The sequence below is a fragment of the Mytilus edulis genome, chromosome 1 (genome assembly GCF_963676685.1).
Source record: "Mytilus edulis chromosome 1, xbMytEdul2.2, whole genome shotgun sequence".
In the NCBI taxonomy this organism is placed as follows: Eukaryota; Metazoa; Mollusca; class Bivalvia; order Mytilida; family Mytilidae; genus Mytilus; species Mytilus edulis.
In genome coordinates this window covers 116476672-116499490 of record NC_092344.1, presented here as the reverse complement: position 1 = coordinate 116499490, position 22819 = coordinate 116476672, and the positions used below count along the sequence as shown (strand labels likewise).

Genomic DNA, 22819 nt, shown 5'->3' with positions numbered 1-22819 from the left:
TAATTCGATTGGACATTTTTCAGTCTTTATATGACAGCAAAAATTTTTGAGGTTGTATATTGGTATTATGTCGTCATAGGCGTCGCAGTTGTCAGAGTCAGCGTCGTCCGAAGACAACTGGTTTCCGGATCATAACTTTATAAGTAAACCGAAATCAAAATTTTTTTAACACAATGTTTATAACCACAAAAGGAAACTTGGGATTAATTTTGGGGGTTATGATCCCTAAGGTTTAGGAATTAGGGGCCTAAAGGCGCCCAAAACAAACAATTATCTAGTTTCAGGACAATAAGTTGTGTATAAGTATTTCAACTGTTCTGAAATTGTACCACAATGTTTAATACCATAAGTAGAAGGTTAGGATATATTTTAAGGGTAATGGGGCAAACAGTCTAGGAATAAAGGGCCAAAAACAAGAATTTTTGTAATTTCAAGTCAATGAATTGGAGTTATCTTTCTTTGTCCAGAATGGTTGTTAAATCACCTAAAACCAATGCTCTATGAAATTTTCTTTTTCAGCTTCAATGGTGTGTCCATACTTGCCCCGACCGTTCAGGGTTCGACCTTTGCGGTCGTATAAAGCTGCGCCCTGCGGAGCATCTGGTTTATTATTATCTTAGATATCATTATAGTACTAGTATCTTATATCTTATACTATTAATTATGTTTTAACCTATGTGTACATGATTTCCAAGCATCAGTAAATGCAGGCGAGCGACACAGGCTCTTGGCAGCCTCTAGTTTTATTAGGCAAGAGTAAGGATACAATACCAGTTTGATTTACATCTGAAATGATCACACAACAATCAGAAACAAAGTGGGCTTTGATTATAATGTGTGCAAAATGGTCAATTTATTTAATTTAGTCAAATATCAGCAACGATCAGCAACGAGTCATTGAGACGTTTTACGACAAATATTCTATAATGTGTTGTTTTCATACTTTAATCCCAGTATAATTACTTTTGGAACCTATAATTTAGTCAAATATAATGGTATTATGCCTTAACGCTGGTTATTTCTCTAAAAGTCTTTTATACAATTTTCATTCGAACCAAAAGGACAAAGCATACATATACTTTGTAAATTAATATGAACAAACAAATAATCATATTCTTTTTAGCTCTCTAATGGCAATGTTGAATTTATTTTTGGTACGACTATATGACTTCTGCTCTGTAAATTTGTTTCAATTTCAACTTTTCGGATTAAATAGTCATCTCTAACTTTCAGTTTATCAAATTTCTCAATGAAGGTAGATATATGTATATATGGATGTTTTTAACGCCCTTTGACTGGCTAAGGTAGATAGGGTGTCTTCCTCTCTTTTGGATTTAAAAATACCAGAAAACAATCGGTCTAGATCTTTAATAAAATGTGCAAATTTTGATAGTAGTAGGTAATCCATGTATAAGAATTTCATTTTAATATAGAAAATGACATGTTTTATCATATTTATGGTTGTATTTTACAAACTTGAAAGCAGAATACTTTTGTGAGCTTCCTGTATAACTAATCTATAACACAAACATTTCATTGAAATCTGGAATATCATCTACCACATCTTATGTTACTGACATCGATTCTGTATACGACTGTTTACAGCTTCATTTTGGTTTTTTTTAAACTATGCAGAAACCATAACATCCTGTTTGTTGCCATACAGTATTATTGGTAATCTTGGTAAACTATTAGAGTTTACACTAGATGAATCCAATTTACAATTCATATCAAAGACAAGTTACAGTCTACTAATGCAGACATCCTTTTATGACATGTTGTGTCTAGTCGCCTTGCTGTGGTAAGAACATACGTTAATGGACTGTTTTCTGTACAGTACTTTCTACCTATTTAGAAATCGTCAAAATTTCCGTCACAACCCTTTTCGGTGCAATTACCTTTAAGCTACGAACAAGCTGGTTTGTCTTTAGTTGACGGAGTACTCTACTAGCATAAAGAACAACTTACTTGTGTTCAAAGCGGTTTAAAGTTCGTGTTTCCTGTCTATATGAAATTCAAACGGTTTATAGACTGTATAATGACTGATTGATTTGCGTAATTCTCATTAAGAATGACAAAAGCCCTCTATTCTAATTCTACACAGTTCCATTCAATTTTGAGGGTTTTTTTTTATTTCTTTTTTCGTATGACTTCTTTTTGGTGTTTCGGGTGGTGTTCATGTAATTTCTTTATCCGATATCGATGTTTAACGGTGTGGTTCTATTTCTGTTTTAGATACAGCGTAACCAACATATTTAAAACTGACCATAAAGAAAGAACATTGACCATGGGAAATAAGTATCCCGCTTCTTGAATTCACTAAAAGCCTTTCTGTAATCTATCTACATGTTCCTCGTTTATGAATCATTATACAGGGAATTATTAACATGATAGATCAAGCTCATGTTCATGTAACGGTCATTAAGTATCTCTTCTGTCCTTCCGACGGTCCGCTGGTATCCTGCTGGACTGCTGAACATCCCGAATCTAGACGGATCAACAGCAAACACATTGCGTTCTTTGTGGTTAATTCATTTTCTACCCCAGTGTTCCTGTCGAACGTATGTTGTTCTTTCCTTGCGTTTTTTTATTTGGCTTCTTTAGCAAATAAAAAACTGACTGCCATGAAAAAGTCAATAGTCCTGAAATTAACATTAAACATCAAGAAATAAAAATGTCTATCTATCCATCTCTATCTGATGATAACCACTTAAAGTCTTTTCATATCGATGACACTGCGATATTTATTTTTCGCCGGTTATCTCGGAAGGGTCTGGTAGTCATTTCTTGTACACTCGTTGAGTTGACGAAAATCGATACACAATCGCAGTTTTCCTTTTTTTTACTAAAGAGATCGAGGTGTATATGATTTCTTTATAACTTAATATGTTATTGTTTAAGCTTGTAACATTGATATCTTTTTATGGATATGCAAGCAATTGCCAAACTAGTTCAGTTCTACGTAGTTGACATTATGATATTGCTATTTTCTTGGGCATCTTTTAAACGATACCCAAAACATCATGCCTTCCATAGTTGACGTTATCTTAGTTATGTGTAACTAGATATACTATCGGCTTGTGCGCTGTGGTTACTAACATAACGGTATGTGGTCCGAAGTTTCTTAGTCTTTCATTTTCTATGTTGTGTCTTGTGTACTATTATTTGTCTGTTAACTTTTTATTTTAGCCATGGCGTTGTCAGTTTATTTTCGATCTAGGAGTTTGACTCTGCTCCCCCCCCCCCCCCCCCCCAAATGATATCTTTCGCCCCTCTTCTTTTGTTGCATGAATTTAAAGTATCATATAAATAATGACAACAGTAACATACCGCTGTTCGAAAGTCATAAATTGACGGAGAGAAACCAAATCCGAGTTACAAACTAAAACCGAGCGAAACACATCAACTATAAGAGGAAAACAACGAAACAGCAGAAACACTGAGGTGCAACAAAAAACAAAAGACGGCTCCTTAAGCACACTTGTTTTCCGTTTATAGGTAATACTAGTAGTTAGTCTAAAATTGAAATTGTATGGAAGGTCTCAATTCATACAGAATAAATTAAGACACAGAGCCAACATCATTAAAGCAGGAACCATACAATACAAGTAAATAATATTATTAGAGGATATATAAGCGCCCGCACCGTATGGCTAATCAGAATCAAGGCCAAATAAGCTGTGAATAGGAATGAATTACAAGAGTCGACAAAATATTTTGACGTGCATTTTATATGTCGTAGTGACGATCTTAGATAAAGCTTTGTGTTTTATAAATACAACCAAACTAAACAATAATGTTGTAATCTTTTATTTATGTCTTATTTAAAGAGGGAAACGTTTATTTTTCTCAATCTTTTGTTATGTCGGTTACGTAATCATAAGAACAGTATAAATTGCCAGCTTGCAAGTATAAGATGTACATTAGTATTTTAGTCCTAATCCTTTCATAAGAAGTGCAATACGTTCGTCACATGTATTTGGTAAACTGATCAGTTTAGGCAAGATAATTTACATGTATTATGTAACGTACGATGCAGTTGAGATTTTTTTTGTATCAAATATTGTTTTTGTGTATGTGTTTTTCACACAGATTTGATGTTTAACTATGATTTGGATACTTATGTCACAGCCTTGCGAATATATACAGATTTTTTTTTTTTTAAGTTTTGTCATCGAATATGTGAATGTGACTGAGTGCACGTAGTATGTAGTGCTTTTACAGAAGTAAGTGATACTTGCTTATACATATGTTGTTAAAACTGAGGAGTTATATTTATATATGTAAAACTTATGTAATATGGATATACTTTCTTATTTGTATCATTATGCTCATGAGGTGAGTACAAAGTTGAATCGAAAGTATTAAATGTGCTGTCATGTTTTCCACCAATAATTCTTAGTTGAATCTTTGGTCATGATTCTCTCTCTTTCTATCTCTCTCTCTCTCCCTACTATCATGGAAACTCGCCCTATTAATAACATACCGTAAATCATTTATATGCAAAGTACCTCAATCTGCTGGACTCTATTTGTGTTGAAGTGCATATCAATTTGATGATGTGTAAACTGTATGTCGACAGACCGAAACAAATCTGTTGATTATCTAGTGAATAGGCAATCACAATGGTGTCCCATGTGTAGCCCCTAAATGGTTTAACATCAAAAGACATACATCAGTCAAAAAGTAATAACCAACAGAAAGTTACATCATGACGCGTATAACTGCACAAAGATCAATATTTCAGTACGTGTAGTTTCATATTTTTATCATGGATTACATGTAGACAATCTAAATTCGATGAAAATGGTCCACTATGATCTTGGTTTCAAAATGCAAGCATCAATTATGTTGTTTCAGCACCACTGATGATGATCTTCATGGTGTTGGTGATTTTATTCCTTGGCATCTATAAAACAAAAGGTTGGTCGGATGTTGACAGAATCTAATCCAAATTCAAATTGTTCACTGCATTTGAGGTTCTGTGTAGAATCCTCTTCAAACATACTTCGCAAGGACACTCAGTGTACACGCAAATTGCACCACAAGTTCTATCTGTCAAGAAGTTATTGGTGCAGGTATTTTGCCAGCAAATTTTTAAATAGGCAGATGTGTCTATTTTGATGCAGAAAGTATACTGCAAAATGGCGTTAACATTTTTGGACTTTTATATACCAAAGGTAAATATTTTTATTTTGTATGCGTACAGTACCAAAGATTACGTCAACATTGACCTGATTGACCAATAGTTTGCACAAATAAACAAAAACAACCGATCATATGTATAACACATATATGTTAATTACAAGGCATTATTACAAAAAAGTCGAAAATTGGTTCAGGTTTCTTTGCACTTTGCATGATTTGGCATTTCCAACTTGAAATCATTTTGTCAATAAAATATTGCTGTGCTTTCTAAAACATACAACTGAAAAAAATGTTGTGTCGCGACCTTTTATCATTAATTGAATTAGATAATGGAGGGGCTAATCTTTACATTTTGTTTCATAGATACCTAATAGTGCATTCTTCATTCTTTGTCTTTGATTATTTTGAACACATTTTATTTTTTTAATGCATCTTTTGTTTTTTTATGAATCTTTCGTCATGATTAAGAGACATTAGGTGAAATCATTTTGAACTTACAATCATTCTGTTGACCACAACATCATGCCTTTCTTATATGTGCTGCTATGTCTGTTGCTTTGACATCTTTCCCGTCTCAGAAAAGTAGTGCGAATCTAAAACTATATTGTCAATGCTTTCCTGTCTTGCTAAGAGACACACAGTATGCACAATTATTTCAGTATGCAAATAAGAAAGCTCATTCTGAGCAGAATGATCGTTATTAGATAAATAATATACAATAATTCAAACTTGATAAAGCGAATATTGCATTAGTAAGTTTTACTATACAAATCCTTGGTAACACAACAACGCATCGTTTTACCAATTGTAAAATGAATATAAACATTGGATCCAAATAACTGAGCTCATGCCAGTGCAGTGCATGCATATAGTGTTTTATACCTGTGCTTTTCATTTTTTATTTCTGTGGGTCAATTTGATCTGTTGTTTTTTTCTTTTCATTGCTGTTATCTGCTGTGCTTATCATTCTAACGTATTGCTTTCTTTTAAGATATTCTTTCCTTTGCATAATATATGGTTTTAACTTTTATATATCATCTATGGTATCTTAATGTGCGCTGCATGTTTAAAATTGTGTTGTTTTTATTACTTTTGTATGTGTGTATACATTTTGTTATTCAGTCGATTTAAAACCTCATCAGTACGGGGCGCCGAATGGGACTCCTGTGGTTTTGTACAAAATTCAATTCTGTCACAACAAAATCATGTTTGTCTTACAAAACTATGTGATACAGACTTGTTTAATGAAAACTTCAATTTTGTAATGACAAAATTCATTTTTGTAGACAAAATTCATTTTTGTAGACAAAATTCATTTTTGTAGACAAAATTCATTTTTGTAGACAAAATTCATTTTTGTAGACAAAATTCATTTTTGTAGACAAAATTCATTTTTGTCATGACAAAAGTCAATTTTGTTAAAAAGGTATGCACATATAAACTTATTTGCATACAAAATTGACTTTTGTTACCTGATATGGAAATTAAATCACAAAAGTCAATTGTGTTAGACAAAATTTTTTGTCTCACAAATGTCAATTTTGTCTCACAAATGTCAATTTTGTCTCACAAAAGTCACTTTTTGTCTCACAAAAGTCAATTTTGTCTCACAAAAGTCAATTTTGTGTTACAAAAGTCGATTTTGTATGCAAATTAGTTCACCGTCAAATCCAAACTTAACAAATTTGCATACAAAATTGACTTTTGTCGCCCAATTTTCAAATTAGGTAGCAAAAGAAAAGTCTGTGTTACAAAAATTAATTTTGTCATGACAAAAGTAACTTTTGTCCACTGAAAGATAATTTTGTATGACAAAATTTTAAATTTGTAGTATGCTACAAATTTTGTTAAACTGAACTCATTTTTGTTAAACAAAACTCACTTTTGTCCGTACAAAATTGAATTTCGAGTACAAAATTACAAGAGTCCCATTCAGCGCCCCGTAATCAGAGCTTGTGTTTATGTAGTTTATTGAATATCGAAATAAAACTTTGAATTGAATTGAATTGAAGGCGGACTTAGAGGGGACCAAGGGTGCCCGGCCCTCCCCTTTTGATGGGAAAAACTGGTTGATTACAAAGGGGCTCACTGAAGCATGAGTGGAGTGCCCCTCTCTTAAGCAATCAGTGGGCCGCACATTTACGACAATTTCTGGATCCACCACTGAAAAGCAACTGGATAATAATTATAAATACGATTGTTTTAACATATAAGCAAAGTTTGATACAATGCATGTAAAATATAAATCATGATATAATGAAACTCTAGCTGTTGCATCTGTAAAGAAAACACTGACACTTTTACTTAGACCTAACCAACTTCGGAACTATAATTATCATAATATGCTTGTATGCAAGATCTTTTTAATAGCTGCTATATATTCATATTCATATTCATATTCATATTCATATTCATATTCATATTCATATTCATATTCATATTCATATTCATATTCATATTCATTCAATCAGACGAACGTGTTCTCGTCATTCATTTTCTTTCCTAGATGGACATTTCAAAAACTTCTCAAGCATCCTGACATAACTTACATATACTGTTTCAATTTTGATAAAATGGTCACTTTTACAAATTAAGATAATACGCATTTGTTTAGCTCACTATTTCCAATGACGCCGTGAGATAAATCAAACGCACAAATTCAAATCAAATCTAAATGTTCTATATGTTCTTCATTTGTTGTTACAATTTGATTTGAGCATTTCTCATTACTTAAGTTAAATATCCTGATTGTTATGAATGTGTTTTGGTTAAACTTTCATTATTGTATAAACTGGCTTTCAAGTTTTCAATGGTTTTTTTTCCAGAAATTATTCCTATTTCAAATATCTAAAAATTTCTTGATAAAGGCATACCATGAATCTTTTTCGTTAATACATTTTTTTTGGGTAAAAACCATATAACAGAATAGTCATTTTGACACCTTTTAAAGTATATGACACCGATATTTCACAAGGTCTAAAAATATTGAATGAATAATTCATGGAAGTAGGGTAACTAACAGGTTTACCTCCGACTCCTAAATTTAAAAACTGGTGTATGAAGTTTCCCTGGTAATGTTGATATGTTTTTCATTTCTTTATTGATACAATTTTCTATATAATGTGTGTGAAAAAAAATAACCATAGATTTCAGATGCAATACGTAAGTCAGGTATTATGTTATTATTAGAATTGTAATAATGGTTTTGTTTGCATTATGAGAGGCAAGTGTAAAAATATTGCTTCACTTGAAAAAAAAGTGTCCCGGTCTTTTTTCAGGAGCTGTTGTGTATATCTACATAAAATTCAAGAAACTAAATACCACACCTAAGTATTTGTACTGACATTAATATATAGAAAATGTACAAACACATTTGTTAAAATCTAAAACTTATGTTTTCTTTAACATGTTTAAATTCACGATCAATTTTCTTTGACTTTTCTTGTGTGATTGAAAATATGGTTTACGTGTGCTGACTGTCCTGACTAGATAGATATTCTGATTGTCTTTTTAAATTTACACATATTTTTTTGCTAAATTCTAATATATCGACATACGGTTATATATTCCTTGGCTTTTATGAACAAATAAGCATAATTGTCTGCTCGTCAAATAACACACGGTGAAATTGGTTATTGTAATCATATGAGAGAAAATATCGCAATGTTTGCTCTAAAAGCGGACAATTATTTAAAAGAGCTACTTCCTGCATCATTTGTTATTGTAATTATTCTGACATTCATAATTCACAGATAAATCGTTTCATTTAGTTGTTAGCCCCATTATCTTTCTTAAAACAACAAATGACGTGAAATCAAATGAATGCCTGGTAAGAAATGTGAATTAATACTGCAGATGTATTGGTTGAGTGTTTTAAATGTCTATCCGCCTGTTTAGAGGACACGACGAGTCACGTATACATGTAGTCCTCTCTCCTCAGGATTGGGCCGAGTTGTTAGGTACGAATTACTGACAAAACATTTTTATCGCTGAAGAAAAATAATATTTTTTGTGCATAATTTTATTTTTCACATTTCAGAACAAAACTTTAAGATAAAATAAAAGACAACGAATAACTAACAATTGCAATATTCCTGACTTTGGACACACACGTGAACATTTTGCGGGGTCAAGTTCTCTAGGTTTTTTTTTATTTATCCATCCTTTTTTTCACCAAAAAAATCGCACAGATTCCAAATTCGCCTGCATGGAAAATAATAACAGAGGATCGACAATTATAAACTTTTTTATTTGTCCCCTACCGACGAAGTCGAGAGGGACTGTAGGTTTGCAGGTCGTCCGTCCGTCTGTCCATCTGTCAGTCCGGCAAATCAGTTTTCCAGGATATTTTTCTTCATGCTTGAAGATATTGATTTGATATTTTGTTAATTGATTCATTACGACAAGTTACAGGTCAAGTTCAATTTTCGAGATTTTAGCTTTTCTCTTAGTTCAGTTAAAACCTTTTCCCTAGAATTAAATTTTTGATAAAACCCTTATTAATTAGCAGATTTCTGTTCAAAGAGATTAATGTATTCTTTAAAAGATTTTTAAAACAAAATGACCTTTTTGAATTGTTTTCCTTTTCTTTGGTAAGTTGATTGAAGAATTTGGCTGTAATGACTGTAATATCCGGCGTATGAAAAAATAAGCATAAACTAAATAAGAGAAAATATTTAAACTAGCTAATACAGAATAATAGATTTAAAGAAAGAAATACAAAAACAAAATATTATAGCCGAATAAGGAGGGTTATTCCCCAAATGCCTGTGATTTTGAAACGGATTTCATGATATAACAAAACTTGATACCCGTTTTTTTTTTTAACTTTAATTATATCTAATATTGGCCAGAATCTATTTGCGCCAATGAAAGTTTTAAAAGGTATCAATTGCGCCACTTTCTTTTTTTCTGATGTCATTAATTGCGCCAATTATTGAAATCATACTGCGCCTCATTTACCTGTACATCACCAGTATTTTAAAAAATATTTAAAAAAGATCTTACGCGAGATAATGTATCACTGTTTTTTGCTTTATACGTTTTCAAGATAGAATAGTCACTTGAACCACACCCGATTATAAAAGAATGCAATCAAGTATCTCTTTTTTGATAATTTTTTGGCCCATTTTTTTTAATTTTTCCCCACTGAACAACTGTTGCCGGGGGCAGAAATGCAAATGGTCAATTTATTTATTTCTTTGGATGTTTTCAGCTCAATCTATGCCATTATGCTAAAGAAGATCCACTTGTAGTTGCACCTACATTAATCGAGGCTTTTTTTTTTATGAAAATGTGTCTATGATTTAAAAGTGTACTACAATCTCGAATCTTCAAACTATGATTTGACTAAAACACATCTATACGATGAATAAAATTCTCAATTATGCAACCTTTATTCAACGTATGAAGCCTATAGAAATTGATGTAAAAAATCAAATATAACTATTTGGCATTTTTACCTTCTCTAACAAAGATTTCTGTTTCTACTGAATTGTATTATATGTATCTGGTTTAACAGAGACAACGGCAGTCTGTGTGCAGGATTTTCTCTTGCGCTGTGTTGAAGACCCATTGGTGGCATTGTTCTGCTGCCCCCGGTATGGTCGGGTTATTGTCTCTATGACACAGTCCTCGTTTCCATTCTCAATTTTATCGTTTTAACCATGTATAGTGAACGTTTTGATTCTTCTTCTCTTCTTCTTCCGAATTTCAGAAAACTTGACCATCGACATACTGATGGTTTTTCCCGGTGCATGCCTGTATAGAGACATATTATATATGTCTCTCCTGTAGAGACATATTATATATGTCTTTGATGCCTGTGATATACCTGACTTAGGTTTGGGGGACTAAAGACGAAGTATATATATTGCAAATAAAAAGAAGAACTTTCATATTATGATCCTTTACTTTGGATTCAAACGCCAAAAGATAATATAATTTACTAAATTTATAATTTATTAAATAGTTATACTGTTAAATATAGATTGTCAAATGTTTGTAATCCATATTTTTGTTAAGTTGAATATTTGTTCAATTTTTTTAATTTTTTTTAGATTTTTTCGTTTTTATTCAATCGTCACAAGTTTTTCCAATATTTCATTTTTGATTTTATTTAAGATAAAAACAGGGATGTCTGATTACTTCAGGTGTGGATTCGGCATATTATAATCTTATACAACAACAACAACAACATTTTTTATTTGTCAATCAAGACGCCTTAGTTTAAATTAAAGTGTACAAATAATAGATCATAATATTGTCACCGGGTGATTTTTTTCATTGAACTATTTGAAATTACAATACATGACTGACATGACTGGCAATAAAACTAAAACTATATAAGAGAAGGGAGACAACAAATACAGTATATTTCTCAAAGATAATGATGAACACAATCAGAACCGTTGTATAGTGAGAAGAAGGGTAACTGATAGATCTACTATATCATCTATTTAAAATGGTAAAGCATTTAACAAAATCATGTATTTAAAATCATCTGAGCAAGCTGTGTCCTCTACGTTCAATTCTATTATCAAGACAGAAAAATCATGTACTTTAATATTCCAAAATATTTATTCTGTTTTAATACTTTTTTTATATAGGATCTTTAAATTGATTTATGATATGAGTCTCTGATGATATACATGACGATTATTGGTGACGAATATAGCGAACGGGCCGAGTTAACTAAACAACTAAATGTAAATCTCGCATCACGCGAGAATATTTGAGTGCGAGATTTTTATGACCTTCTGAAAATATGGCCTCTCCGCTCTGCAGAGTGGGATACAACGTGCTTAAAAGGGCTTTCTTACCTTTAGCAAGGCCATTGTCAACCACTGCCTGTCGTAGGGATAATGAACTCGGTCACTGGAGTATGCAATTTTCATATTTTACCCTCAAATCACATACGATGCTGTTGTTACAGCAAACATCCCTATAGTAGCGGAAATTCTATAATTTTGTCATACAATCACCAAAATACTACAACCGGTACTTTTTAATCATCGAACCATACATTGGTGAAGCAACCGGACGGTTTCTGTTCAATCCACAGACGGTTCGAGTAAACCGTAGGATATTTATAAAGATCATATATTTGACAGGAATCTTTGTCATTGCCAATAATTTTTTCAACTTTCAAGGTGAAAATAAGACATAAAATATGAAGACAATAACTAGAAATATTTACATGTAATGAATATACAGCATATAAACAGGTTGGGGACAACCCTCCAAATGGGGTTCCAACTAATCCACAAATGAGTAACCAATCCCTTATTTGAGTATTACATTGTAGTCTTGATCATTTGAAAATGAAAGAGCATATTCTTAAATAATATGAGGCAGGCTTTATTTGTGAAAGGGGACGAAATCTGTATGAACTATTTCTTTTATAACTTCAAAATTTGTTAAAAAAGAAACGGAATACTGTAACGTTTGCGATTTTGGTTCTGTTGTTAGGGATTTTACTTATGACGTTTTTAAGTTATGACGTCTTGTTCAATGTTAACAAAAAAACACGAATATCAGGTAAAGTTTATTCATTTCAAAACTATTATTAAAAATGAAATTGGTATTATGTACCTTTAGGAATACTCAGTCTCGTGACTATGAGACCAGAAGAAGGGAGTAGATTTCTGCGTTCTGCGCAAATGCTGGAATAAAAAAAAGTTAACGATTTTGAGTTTATAAGTACAATGAAAATTTCCCTATTTTTATATAAATTTTATAATTTTTTTTTAATTGTTAAAATCATCACCAATTATTAGAAAATGTAACAACTTCTTCCAAGAACAATATGTTTATTATGAGTTTTTGAAAGTTAGTAGCCTTGAAAATTGTCAATTTTTCGAAGGGTTCACAGGCGTGTAACTTCTCAGTAAGATAGGTCTATTTATTGTTGGAAAATTTGCTGCATTTTTTATGACTATGTGCCATTTTAGAAAAAAAAAAGACAATCAAGAAAACGAGGAATACATGTACTTCATTTTCTTGAATCTTGTCTTTCACCAGAAAAAATTGTCAATTCCGCACACCTTTATAATGTCATCCACCTGATAGAACTTAGGAAGGGGTGCCTGTATCCCTGCTCTATTAACATTTATATAAAAGTTTCCAGCACTTTCAGAATCATCCATATTCTGTAGGGTAGTATAGAAATGATTTATGTAAGTGCGCTCATGGCGCAGCTGTTCATTTTAACAAAAGCTACTGCAATTATTCATATCATATACACATATTTAAATTTCCTCCACATTTAGGATATACAACACAACATTTCAATTTTCAGTTTTGCACTGTAACAGTCATTACAGTATTCCAGTAATATTTTATTATTAATACTGGCAATTTTTTGATTATTTGTACATGTCAATGAAATTTTTTATCTCAAATTCTTTGATCATACTTGTTGTCCAGGACAATTATCTCTTTAAAGTATACTCTCAGTTGTGAGGAAGATAGCTCTTAAATTTGAAATCAGTAGGTTGTGAAGACTTAGTCCCAGGTATCTGAAATCATTCATGGAAGTTTTGTTATGCACAGTTCTTTTAACTACTAGAACATTGAGAAATTTATTTCATGTTTATTAACGACATCAGAACTTCAGATCTGTTAAATCATATTGTTAATGACAATATATCATTGGTATTCTCAATTGTAACCATAATTAGCCAAATTTTATTTTATTCTTGACAGTGTTATTCATGTGTCATATGTATTTTATTTAAATAATACATTTGTGTTATATTTTTATTTTTAACGCAGCAGGAACAGTTAATACCATGGAGTCCAGTGTACTGTTGAATGATGTTATTTGTGTTAATTTTCTCTTCTAGGCAAAAAGGAAAAAAAGATACCTGATACAATATCAGTAGATGATAGTATAAAAATTGTTGAAGGAGCAGAAAAATTTGACCTTATTGGTAGTGCTGCAGGGATTGATGTAAGTAAATGAAACCTAAAATGCTCAGAGAACAGAAACAAATTTAATTTATGGTAGAGTAGGATTTCAGCCAGAATGTCTAAAATCACTACTGAATTAGTTTTACAATAAAATTGAGAATGGAAATGGGGAATGTGTCAAAGAGACAACAACCCGCCCAAATAAAAAACAACAGCAGAGGGTCACCAACAGGTCTTCAATGTAGCGAGAAATTCCCAAACATGATAAATTTAAAAATGTTCATGTTCAGCAGGGAATCAGAACCACAGGGAGAAGTGACTTCTCCTTTTTAAATCGAAATCAAACGTCTGTTCATGCGTGTTCAATGCATGAAAATTTTGACCAAAGGCAAAACAAGATATTTCTATTTAAGGTTACTTGACTGACCCTAAATCATTTTATTTTCGTCATAAAGTGAAAGAATTACTGAACTAGTATCAAAATCAAAGTTTGAGTTGCCAAACAAAATTTATTAACAATGATGTATGAACAAAAAAAATTGTTTTTGAAGATTTTTAATTGTCTGATTGGAATTCCATGCTAGCAATTTTTTAAATAATTGAGCATTTTCTATTTTTCTAATTTGTGCTAAATTATATAATTGAATTTAATAATTACAGGATCCATTTGAGCCAGCCATGATGGAACAGGCTTTAGAATTGGGAACATTTGCTTGTCCAAATTTAGTCCCATCTACAGATGAATGGCGAATAGTTGGGTGTTTATGTAAGTAATATATGCAGTGATTTTGCTAGCGCTTGTCATTTTCGTAATTTATGAAATGATTTTCGCATTGACGAATGTATTTCAAAGCAATTTCGTCGCTTAAATTTTGAAATTGTAAAAATATTTTCGCAAATTAAAATATTATAAATTTACCTGTCTTTATGTTTTTGACAATTTTATGACCCCCAGATAATTAACATTTGCAACAGGTGTTACAAGTTGTGATTACAACTAATCAGCTTATCGCCATCCGATGGGTCACTAATTCGTTAATTATTAATAAACCTCTTAACTGACTATAATAATTATTTTCCTGAGGAAAATCAGTCATTCTGCATTTCAACATCCAGTTTACAAAAACTTTTGACAGTTCACATTTAAAATATAGAACTTTATTCAAAACTTTAATGTTTTCAAGAGTCAAACAGGTGCTTCCTGTACAGTATGCTACGCATGCGTGGAAGTATCCCTATGACTATTTATAGACACCAAAAACGTAAAATACGAAATCATTTAGTATCAATCAAAGGGAGAGACAAATATTTATCCCTTACTAAAGGAATTTAAATAAAAAAATGACAATTTCTTTATGAATCTGGACTCGCTTTGAATTTATTATCCACATGTCACTTCCCGTTTTCATTTCATTTTAAAACCGAAAGTAGAAAACGTGATTTATTGATTGTTCTTGATTTGTTTACAACCTCCATACAGTCATTGAAATCGTTCCAAAAAGGATTTTATACAGTTCCAACTTCATAGGATTGTTATCAAAATATCAACTTAGACGTTTTATAAGGAAAATGATTATGCAGTGATATAATCATTGCAAGTTAATTTCTGCTGTGATTCCTTTTTTAAAAACGATGGAATCCAACTTTTGTTGATCAGGAATATCCCCTAGAACAAACTGAATAGAAATTGTGAACTAAATCTCCAGATCCCATGTCAGAATCTTTCATAACAAGGGCCATTACTGTCAAATCATACAATAACTGACAATCATGCCTATGTCCTTTTAACATGTTAAAATCTGACAAAGTCAAAGATGAAGCTAGTAATATATATCCTTGGTCCCTTGCTATTACACAAAAATAGGTTAAATTTAATAGCGCACAAAAGTGACTAAAGCCCTCCAAATCCTAGCTGAAACCCTGATCATATGGAACACAGCTGTTATGTCCCTTTTAACCTACCAGGGTGAACTTTTGCCATCACTTTGTGTCCATCTTTCTTATAACTTTTTACATTTTAATCTTTTCGTTTGAAACCATTGAACTCCACATTATTTGTAATTTTAGTTCTGAATAATCAACATGACTATCAGGTCAGTTATGTGTTCTGATTGGTTGAAATTTAAAAATATTTTGTTTTTATGTTCCATTCATGGGCATTATGTTTTCTGGTCTGTTCGTTTGTCAGTCTGTGCATCTGTCCCCCTTCTGATTAAAGTTTTTGGTTGAGGTAGTTTTTGATGAAGTTGAAGTCCAATCAATTTTATTGACAAATTAGTAATTTTACCCCATTTTCATGGTCCACTGAACTTAGAAAATTATAGTGAGGATGGGGCATCAGTGTACTAGGGACACATTCTTGTTTTGTATGTTTTTAGCCTGTTATCTTAAAAACCTTATAGATTAGAGATGAAATGTTTTAATACAGAAATTATTACCATATTTACTGAATGATATGTGCCATTAATCTTTAAGATGATAAAAACAATCAAAATCAAGAAAAAATAATCAAATCAAAATCAATAGGTTTTCCTTTTAAAAAGAGAATTTATTCATGAATTATGTTCTAGTCTATAATGTTGGCTTGTGGCTCTTGTTGAAGATGCACATATATATATGGGTGAGTTTTAAGACTTCATCTTTATAACTGTATCATCTCAATTGGGATGTAATATGGTGATGGAGATGTCTGTGTGTCACACATTTTGTCTCCTGAAAAATGATTTGTACTGTTTGATAATTTTTAGTCCCTTTAGGCCTTACCAATAAAGTTGAATATTTTTTTATAAAGTTTTTGCCATGACAAGTTATAGATCAAGTTAGTATTTTGTTCAAGACCAATGAATTTTTAACCGGTAGGTAACAATTAATTGCAATGCATTACTCTCAGAATGCTTGTTCAATTGATGTCATAATAACATTGAATTTTAATACTATCGCTTTTACCTTTGATTATTATTACAATGCTAGTTATTACATTTTGAATTTCTGCAATACATATCTGAATAAAAGACACTACAGTTCCAATACTTTTATAAAAGATATTATATGTAACCATAGATACAAATAGATTTTTATGCCACACCTACGATACATGTAGTAGAGGGGCTTTATGTTTCCTTTTATGCCCCCATCTTCGATAGTAGAGGGGTATTATCATTTCTGGTCGTACCGTCCGTCTGTCCCGCTTCAGGTTAAAGTTTTTGGTTGGTAGTTTTTGATGAAGTTGAAGTCCAATAAACTTTAAACTTAGTCCATAGGTTCCCTATGATATGATCTTTCTAATTTCATGTCAAATTAGAGTGTTTAGTTTATCCCACGTTCACGGTCCACCGAACGTAGAAAATGATAGCGCGAGTTGGGCATCTGTGTACTATGGACACATTCTTGTTTACAATTATTTACATATGCTTACATTTGCCCACAAATTGTTTTAATCATTCACATTTGTATATGCAACAGAAATTAAAAAAAAAATTAAATTAAACTTTATGTACCAGGTAGCTGATTAATTTCGACCAACTACTCTATTTGAATCTCAATTTTATTATATGGTTTACTGGATAAATAAAAATAAAGCAAAACGATTTGAAACATGTTATTTATGTGAGTAAAGAAATGACTGTGTTATGTTATTTTACTTTATCAATTACAAAACTGTTGAAATTAGTAATACATGTAGTAACATTTTTCAAATTTTTTTACAAAAGTTTAAATAAAGATTTCATGAATACTTTTTTTCAAAATCACATCAAGATTAAGCTTTTTCTGGATCCAAGACAGAGTTTTTGTTTTACCATTCATTTTTTCTCTTCAGGTGATGAAGATGCTGTAGAAATTAAGTACACAATTCTTAACAAAGGAGAAAAGAAGCAGTGTGATTGTGGAAAATGGTTTCAATTAGTTCCTGTAGAATTGCAAGACATGTGATGATGAATTTTGACTTAGACATTTATTTTACATGCATTTGATATCCAATTTAATAAAACAGCAGGAAGACTATTTTAATTGAAATAGGAAAAGAAGTTGAAAAATTGTAATAATTAAAAGATGGTTGACTAGAAAAATGTTATTTGTGTGAGTAAAGAAATGACTGTGTTATGTTATTTTACTTTAAATTGGGGGAAAATAGTAGGGCACTCATGATTATAGTTTGTGCCAAATTAAAAAAAAATAACTCATTATATAGATTATGCAGTTAAAATCCAGTTTTGGGTCCAAACATCTAGAAAATTGGTTTTGCTGACTTCTGCTGAACACAGCATGTTTTAAGTAAAAAGAAAGGCTGGTCAGTTCTGAGTCAGAATAAAGTGTTTCTTCCTGCAAACTGTCAGTTAAAATTCTGGCTCAGTCTATTTGTCATTGCATAGCAGGGCCTATATCCATGTTGTCATCTTGATATGCATGGTATAATTGCCACTGGATCTTAGGCATCATTCCAATAGAGGTGTAATTAGGTATAAAAACATTGGTATTTCTAGCTCAACAGAAGTTGAAATGTTCACACTTAGGCAAGCTATGAGTATTATTAAGAACAAATAGGGAATAAATCTTTTGAAAAAAATATTTTATTAATCTTTGCTAGCATTGAGTATATGAAATTCTCTGTTATTCATAATTTCATTGTGTTAATACCACCATAGAACGTCACACCTGGTTTCACACAAAGAAGGGTATACAAAATTGTTCCTTTGAAATTGACAGTTGGAACATTTCATTGAAGAAACAAATTTATGAGTCAAAAACATATATCTTCAAGGAACCATTCTTTTTAGCTCACACTGCCCAATGCCATCACTTGGCATCTGTTGTCGTCATCCATTTACTTTTACAAGAGTCTTCTCTGAAACTACTTGGCCAAATTTAACCAAACTTGGGTACAATCATCATTACAATCATTTGTTCAGTTCAAGCCTTTTCCCTAGAATTAAATTTTTGATGAAAAACTCCTTAATTAGTAGATTTATGTTCAAATGGAAATAATTATGAAAAAAAGGACAAAGACAAATTGACGGATTTTTTCCTTGTCTTTGGTAAATTGTTTGAAGAATTTAGTTTTATTTTGTCATTCTTGAAGATATTGATTTGATAATTAGTATATAGTTTTATCATAAGTTACAGATTCAGTTGAGAGTTTGTTCTGTTTTGATGATTTTGTGCAGAGTTATGGTTTAACTCTAAACAGCAATGATGTTCATCAAAGTAAGATCTACAAAATGGAATAGGTAAACATGACCAAAATTGTCAATCCTCCGCTTCAGGAGCAATTGCCCTTTAAAGTAAATGTTTGTAATGTTTAATTTCTGAAATTTCTGAAATAACTGATACAACCTGCCGATTGTGACACTGTCCAAAAGAGTCCAGACAACTCAGGGAAAACTGTAGTTGGATACAAGTGATCAGGTCACGAGTTATAAAGGTGGAAAATTTCAGACAGACCATACATCCAAAATTTGGAGTTATTGCACCTGAAATAATATTTTATATGAAATTTATGTTTTTGTTTGTCATCTTCAAAACTATTATATGTACCAGCTAAACTGGTTTGAAAGCAGGTGGCTCAACTTTGCGGTTCATTGTCCACAAACTCTTCCCAGATGAGTATTTATGAAAATATGACAAATTGGAATGCCTTCCATAATTACTGGACTGTCACACTCACTGGACTGCTACAATCACTTGTCTTCAATAATTACAGGACAGTAACAATCACTGGTCTTCTATAACAACTGGACTGTCACAATCACGTGTCTGCTACAATTAGTGAACAGTTACAATCTCTGGTCTGTCACAATTACTGTACTGTTACAATCACTGGTTTTCAATAATTACTGAACTGTCCCAATCGCTAGTCTTTCAAATTTTCTAGACTCTAACAATCACTGGTCGTCAATAATTACTGGACTGTCACAATTACTGGTCGTCCATAATTACTAGATTGTCACAATCACCGTTCTTCCACAATTACTGGACTTACAATCACTGGTCATCCATAATTACTGGACTGTCACAATCACTGGTCGTCCATAATTACTGGATTGTCAATCACCGTTCTACCACAATTACTGGACTGTTACAATCACTGGTAATTAATAATAACTGGTCTGTTCAAATCACTCGTCATCCATAATTACTCGACTGTCACAATCACTGGTCTTTCACAGCTACTGGACTGTCAAAATCACTGGTCTTCAATAATTACTGGAGTGTTACAATCACTCGTCTTCAACAATTACCGGATGGTCACAATCACTAGTCTTCCTTTATTACTTGACTGTCACAATCACTTACCTTCAATAATTACTGGACTGTTACAATCACTGGTCTTCCATAACTACTGAACTGTGACAATTACAGGTCTCCAATAAATACTGGACTGTTACAATCACTGGTCATCCATAATTACTTGATTGTCACCATCACTGGTCGTCTAATAACTGGACTCAAAATCAATGGTCTTCCATAATTACTGAACTGTTACAATCAATGGTCATCCATGATTACTGGACTGTCACAATCACTGGTCTTCCATGATTACTGGACTATCTCTATCACTGGTCTTCCATAATTACTGGTCTGTCACAATCGCTGGTCTTCCATAATTACTGGTCTGTTACAAGCACTGGTCATCTATAATTACTTGATTGTCACAATCACTGGTCTGCCACAATTACTGAAGTCACAATCACTGGTCTTCCACAGCTACTGGACTGTCAAAATCACTGGTCTTCAATAATTAATGGAGTGTTACAATCACTCGTCTTCAACAATTACCGGATGGTCACAATCACTAGTCTTCCTTTATTAATTGACTGTCACAATCGCTTACCTTCAATAATTACTGGACTGTTACAATCACTGGTCTTCCATAACTACTGGACTGTGACAATTACAGGTCTCCAATAAATACTGGACTGTTACAATCACTGGTCATCCATAATTACCTGATTGTCATAATCACTGGTGGTCCATAATAACTGGACTCAAAATCACTGTTCTTCCACAATTGCTGGACTGTTACAATCACTGGTCATCCATAATTACTGGACTGTTACAATCACTCGTCATCCATAATTACTGGAATGTCGCATCACTGGTCTGCCACAATTACTGGACTGTATCACTGGTCTTCAATAATTACTGGACTGTTACAATCACTGGTCTTCCATTATTACTGGACTGTCACAATCACTGGTCTTCCATTGTTACTGGACTGTCACAATCACTGGTATTCCATAATTACTGAAATGTCACAATCACTGGTATTCCATAATTACTGGACTGTCACAATCACTGGTATTTCATAATTACTGGACTGTCACAGTTACTGGTCTTCATTAATTACTGGACTGTCACAATCACTTGTCTTCAATAATTACTGGACTGTCACAATCTCTTGTCTTCTATAATAAGTGGACTGTTACAAACACTTGTATTCAATAACTACTGGACTGTCACAACCACTTGTCTTCTACAATAACTAGATTGTCACAATCACTGGTCTTTTACAATGACTACTGTCACAATCAATGGTCTTTCATAATTACTGGACTGTCACAAACACTTGTCTTCAATAATAACTGGTCTTCTATGATTACTGGACTGTCACTGCCACTTGTCTTCGATATTTAATGGACAGATACAATCCCTGGTCTTCTAAAATAATTGGACTGTCATAATCACTGGTCTCCAACAATTACTGGGCAGTCAAAATCACTGGTCTTCTATGATTACTGGACTGTCAAAATCACTGGGCTTGCACAACTACTGGACTGTCACAAACACTGCCACAACTAGTGAACAGTCACAATCGCTTTTCTTCGACAATAACTGGCACAATAATAACTAGTCTGCCACATTCACTGAACTGTCACAAACACTGATCTGCCACCATTCCTGGACTGTCGCAATCACTGGTCTTCCATAATTACTGAACAGTCGCAATCACTTGTGTCTCATAATTACTGGACTGACACAATCACTGGTCTTCTATATTTCTGGACTGTCACAATCACTGGTCTTCGATAATTACTGGACAGTTACAATAACTAGTCTTCCAGAATTACTGGACTGTCACAAACACTGGTCTTCTACAATTATGGGACAGTCACAATCTCTGCTCTGTCACTTTTACTGAACTGTCACAATCACTAGGCTTCCACAATTACTGGATTGTCACAATGGCTGGACAGTTACAATCTGTGATCTTCCACAATTACTGAACTGTCACTTGTCTGCAACAATTACTGGACAGTCACAATCACTTGTCTGTCACAATTACTGAACTGTTACAAATAAATACAAGTCTGTCACTTGTCTTCCACAATAACCGGACTGTAAGAAACACTGGTCTGTCAAAATTACTGGTCTATCATAATCACTAGTCTGCCACAATTACTGAACTGTCATAATCACTTGTGTGCAACAATGACTGGACTGTCACAACTACTGGACTGTCATAAATACTGGTCTCCAACAATTACTACAACTGTCACAATCATTTGTTTTCAACAATTACTTGGCTGTCATAATCACTAGTGAGTAACAATTACTTGACTGTTATAAATAATTAAAAGTCTGACAAAATTACTTGGCAGTCACAATAACAATAACAAATAAAGGATATTCAAAATCACTGGTCTTCAACAAGCACTGGACTCTCACAATAACAAGTCTATCACAATTACTGAACTGTCATAATCACTGGTCTGCCACAATAACTGGACAGTCACAATCACTGGTCTGTGAAAATTACTGG

General features: G+C 32.5%; 1 protein-coding gene and 1 long non-coding RNA gene across 2 annotated transcripts; both read left to right on the top strand.

The window, feature by feature from the left end:
* Window positions 1–4012: 4012 nt before the first annotated feature.
* Window positions 4013–4924, top strand: LOC139501995 (uncharacterized). Its single transcript, XR_011658706.1, has 2 exons — window positions 4013–4226; window positions 4861–4924. It is a non-coding gene; the product is annotated as an uncharacterized lncRNA (long non-coding RNA).
* Window positions 4925–11872: 6948 nt separating this feature from the next.
* LOC139501987 (cytochrome c oxidase subunit 5B, mitochondrial-like) lies at window positions 11873–18160 on the top strand. The gene is made up of 4 exons (XM_071291308.1): window positions 11873–12029; window positions 13995–14101; window positions 14722–14827; window positions 17879–18160. Exons 1-4 carry the CDS (start codon window positions 11915–11917, stop codon window positions 17989–17991), a joined length of 441 nt encoding a protein of 146 aa, XP_071147409.1. The 5' UTR covers window positions 11873–11914; the 3' UTR covers window positions 17992–18160.
* Window positions 18161–22819: the final 4659 nt, after the last annotated feature.

Coding starts and splice junctions, on each gene's coding strand:
- LOC139501987 (XM_071291308.1), top strand. CDS start 11,915: ATGGCCTCTCCGCTCTGCAGAGTGGGATACAACGTGCTTAAAAGGGCT. Junction 14,102..14,721: donor GTAGTGCTGCAGGGATTGAT/GTAAGTAAATGA, acceptor TAATAATTACAG/GATCCATTTGAGCCAGCCAT. Junction 14,828..17,878: donor GCGAATAGTTGGGTGTTTAT/GTAAGTAATATA, acceptor TTTTCTCTTCAG/GTGATGAAGATGCTGTAGAA.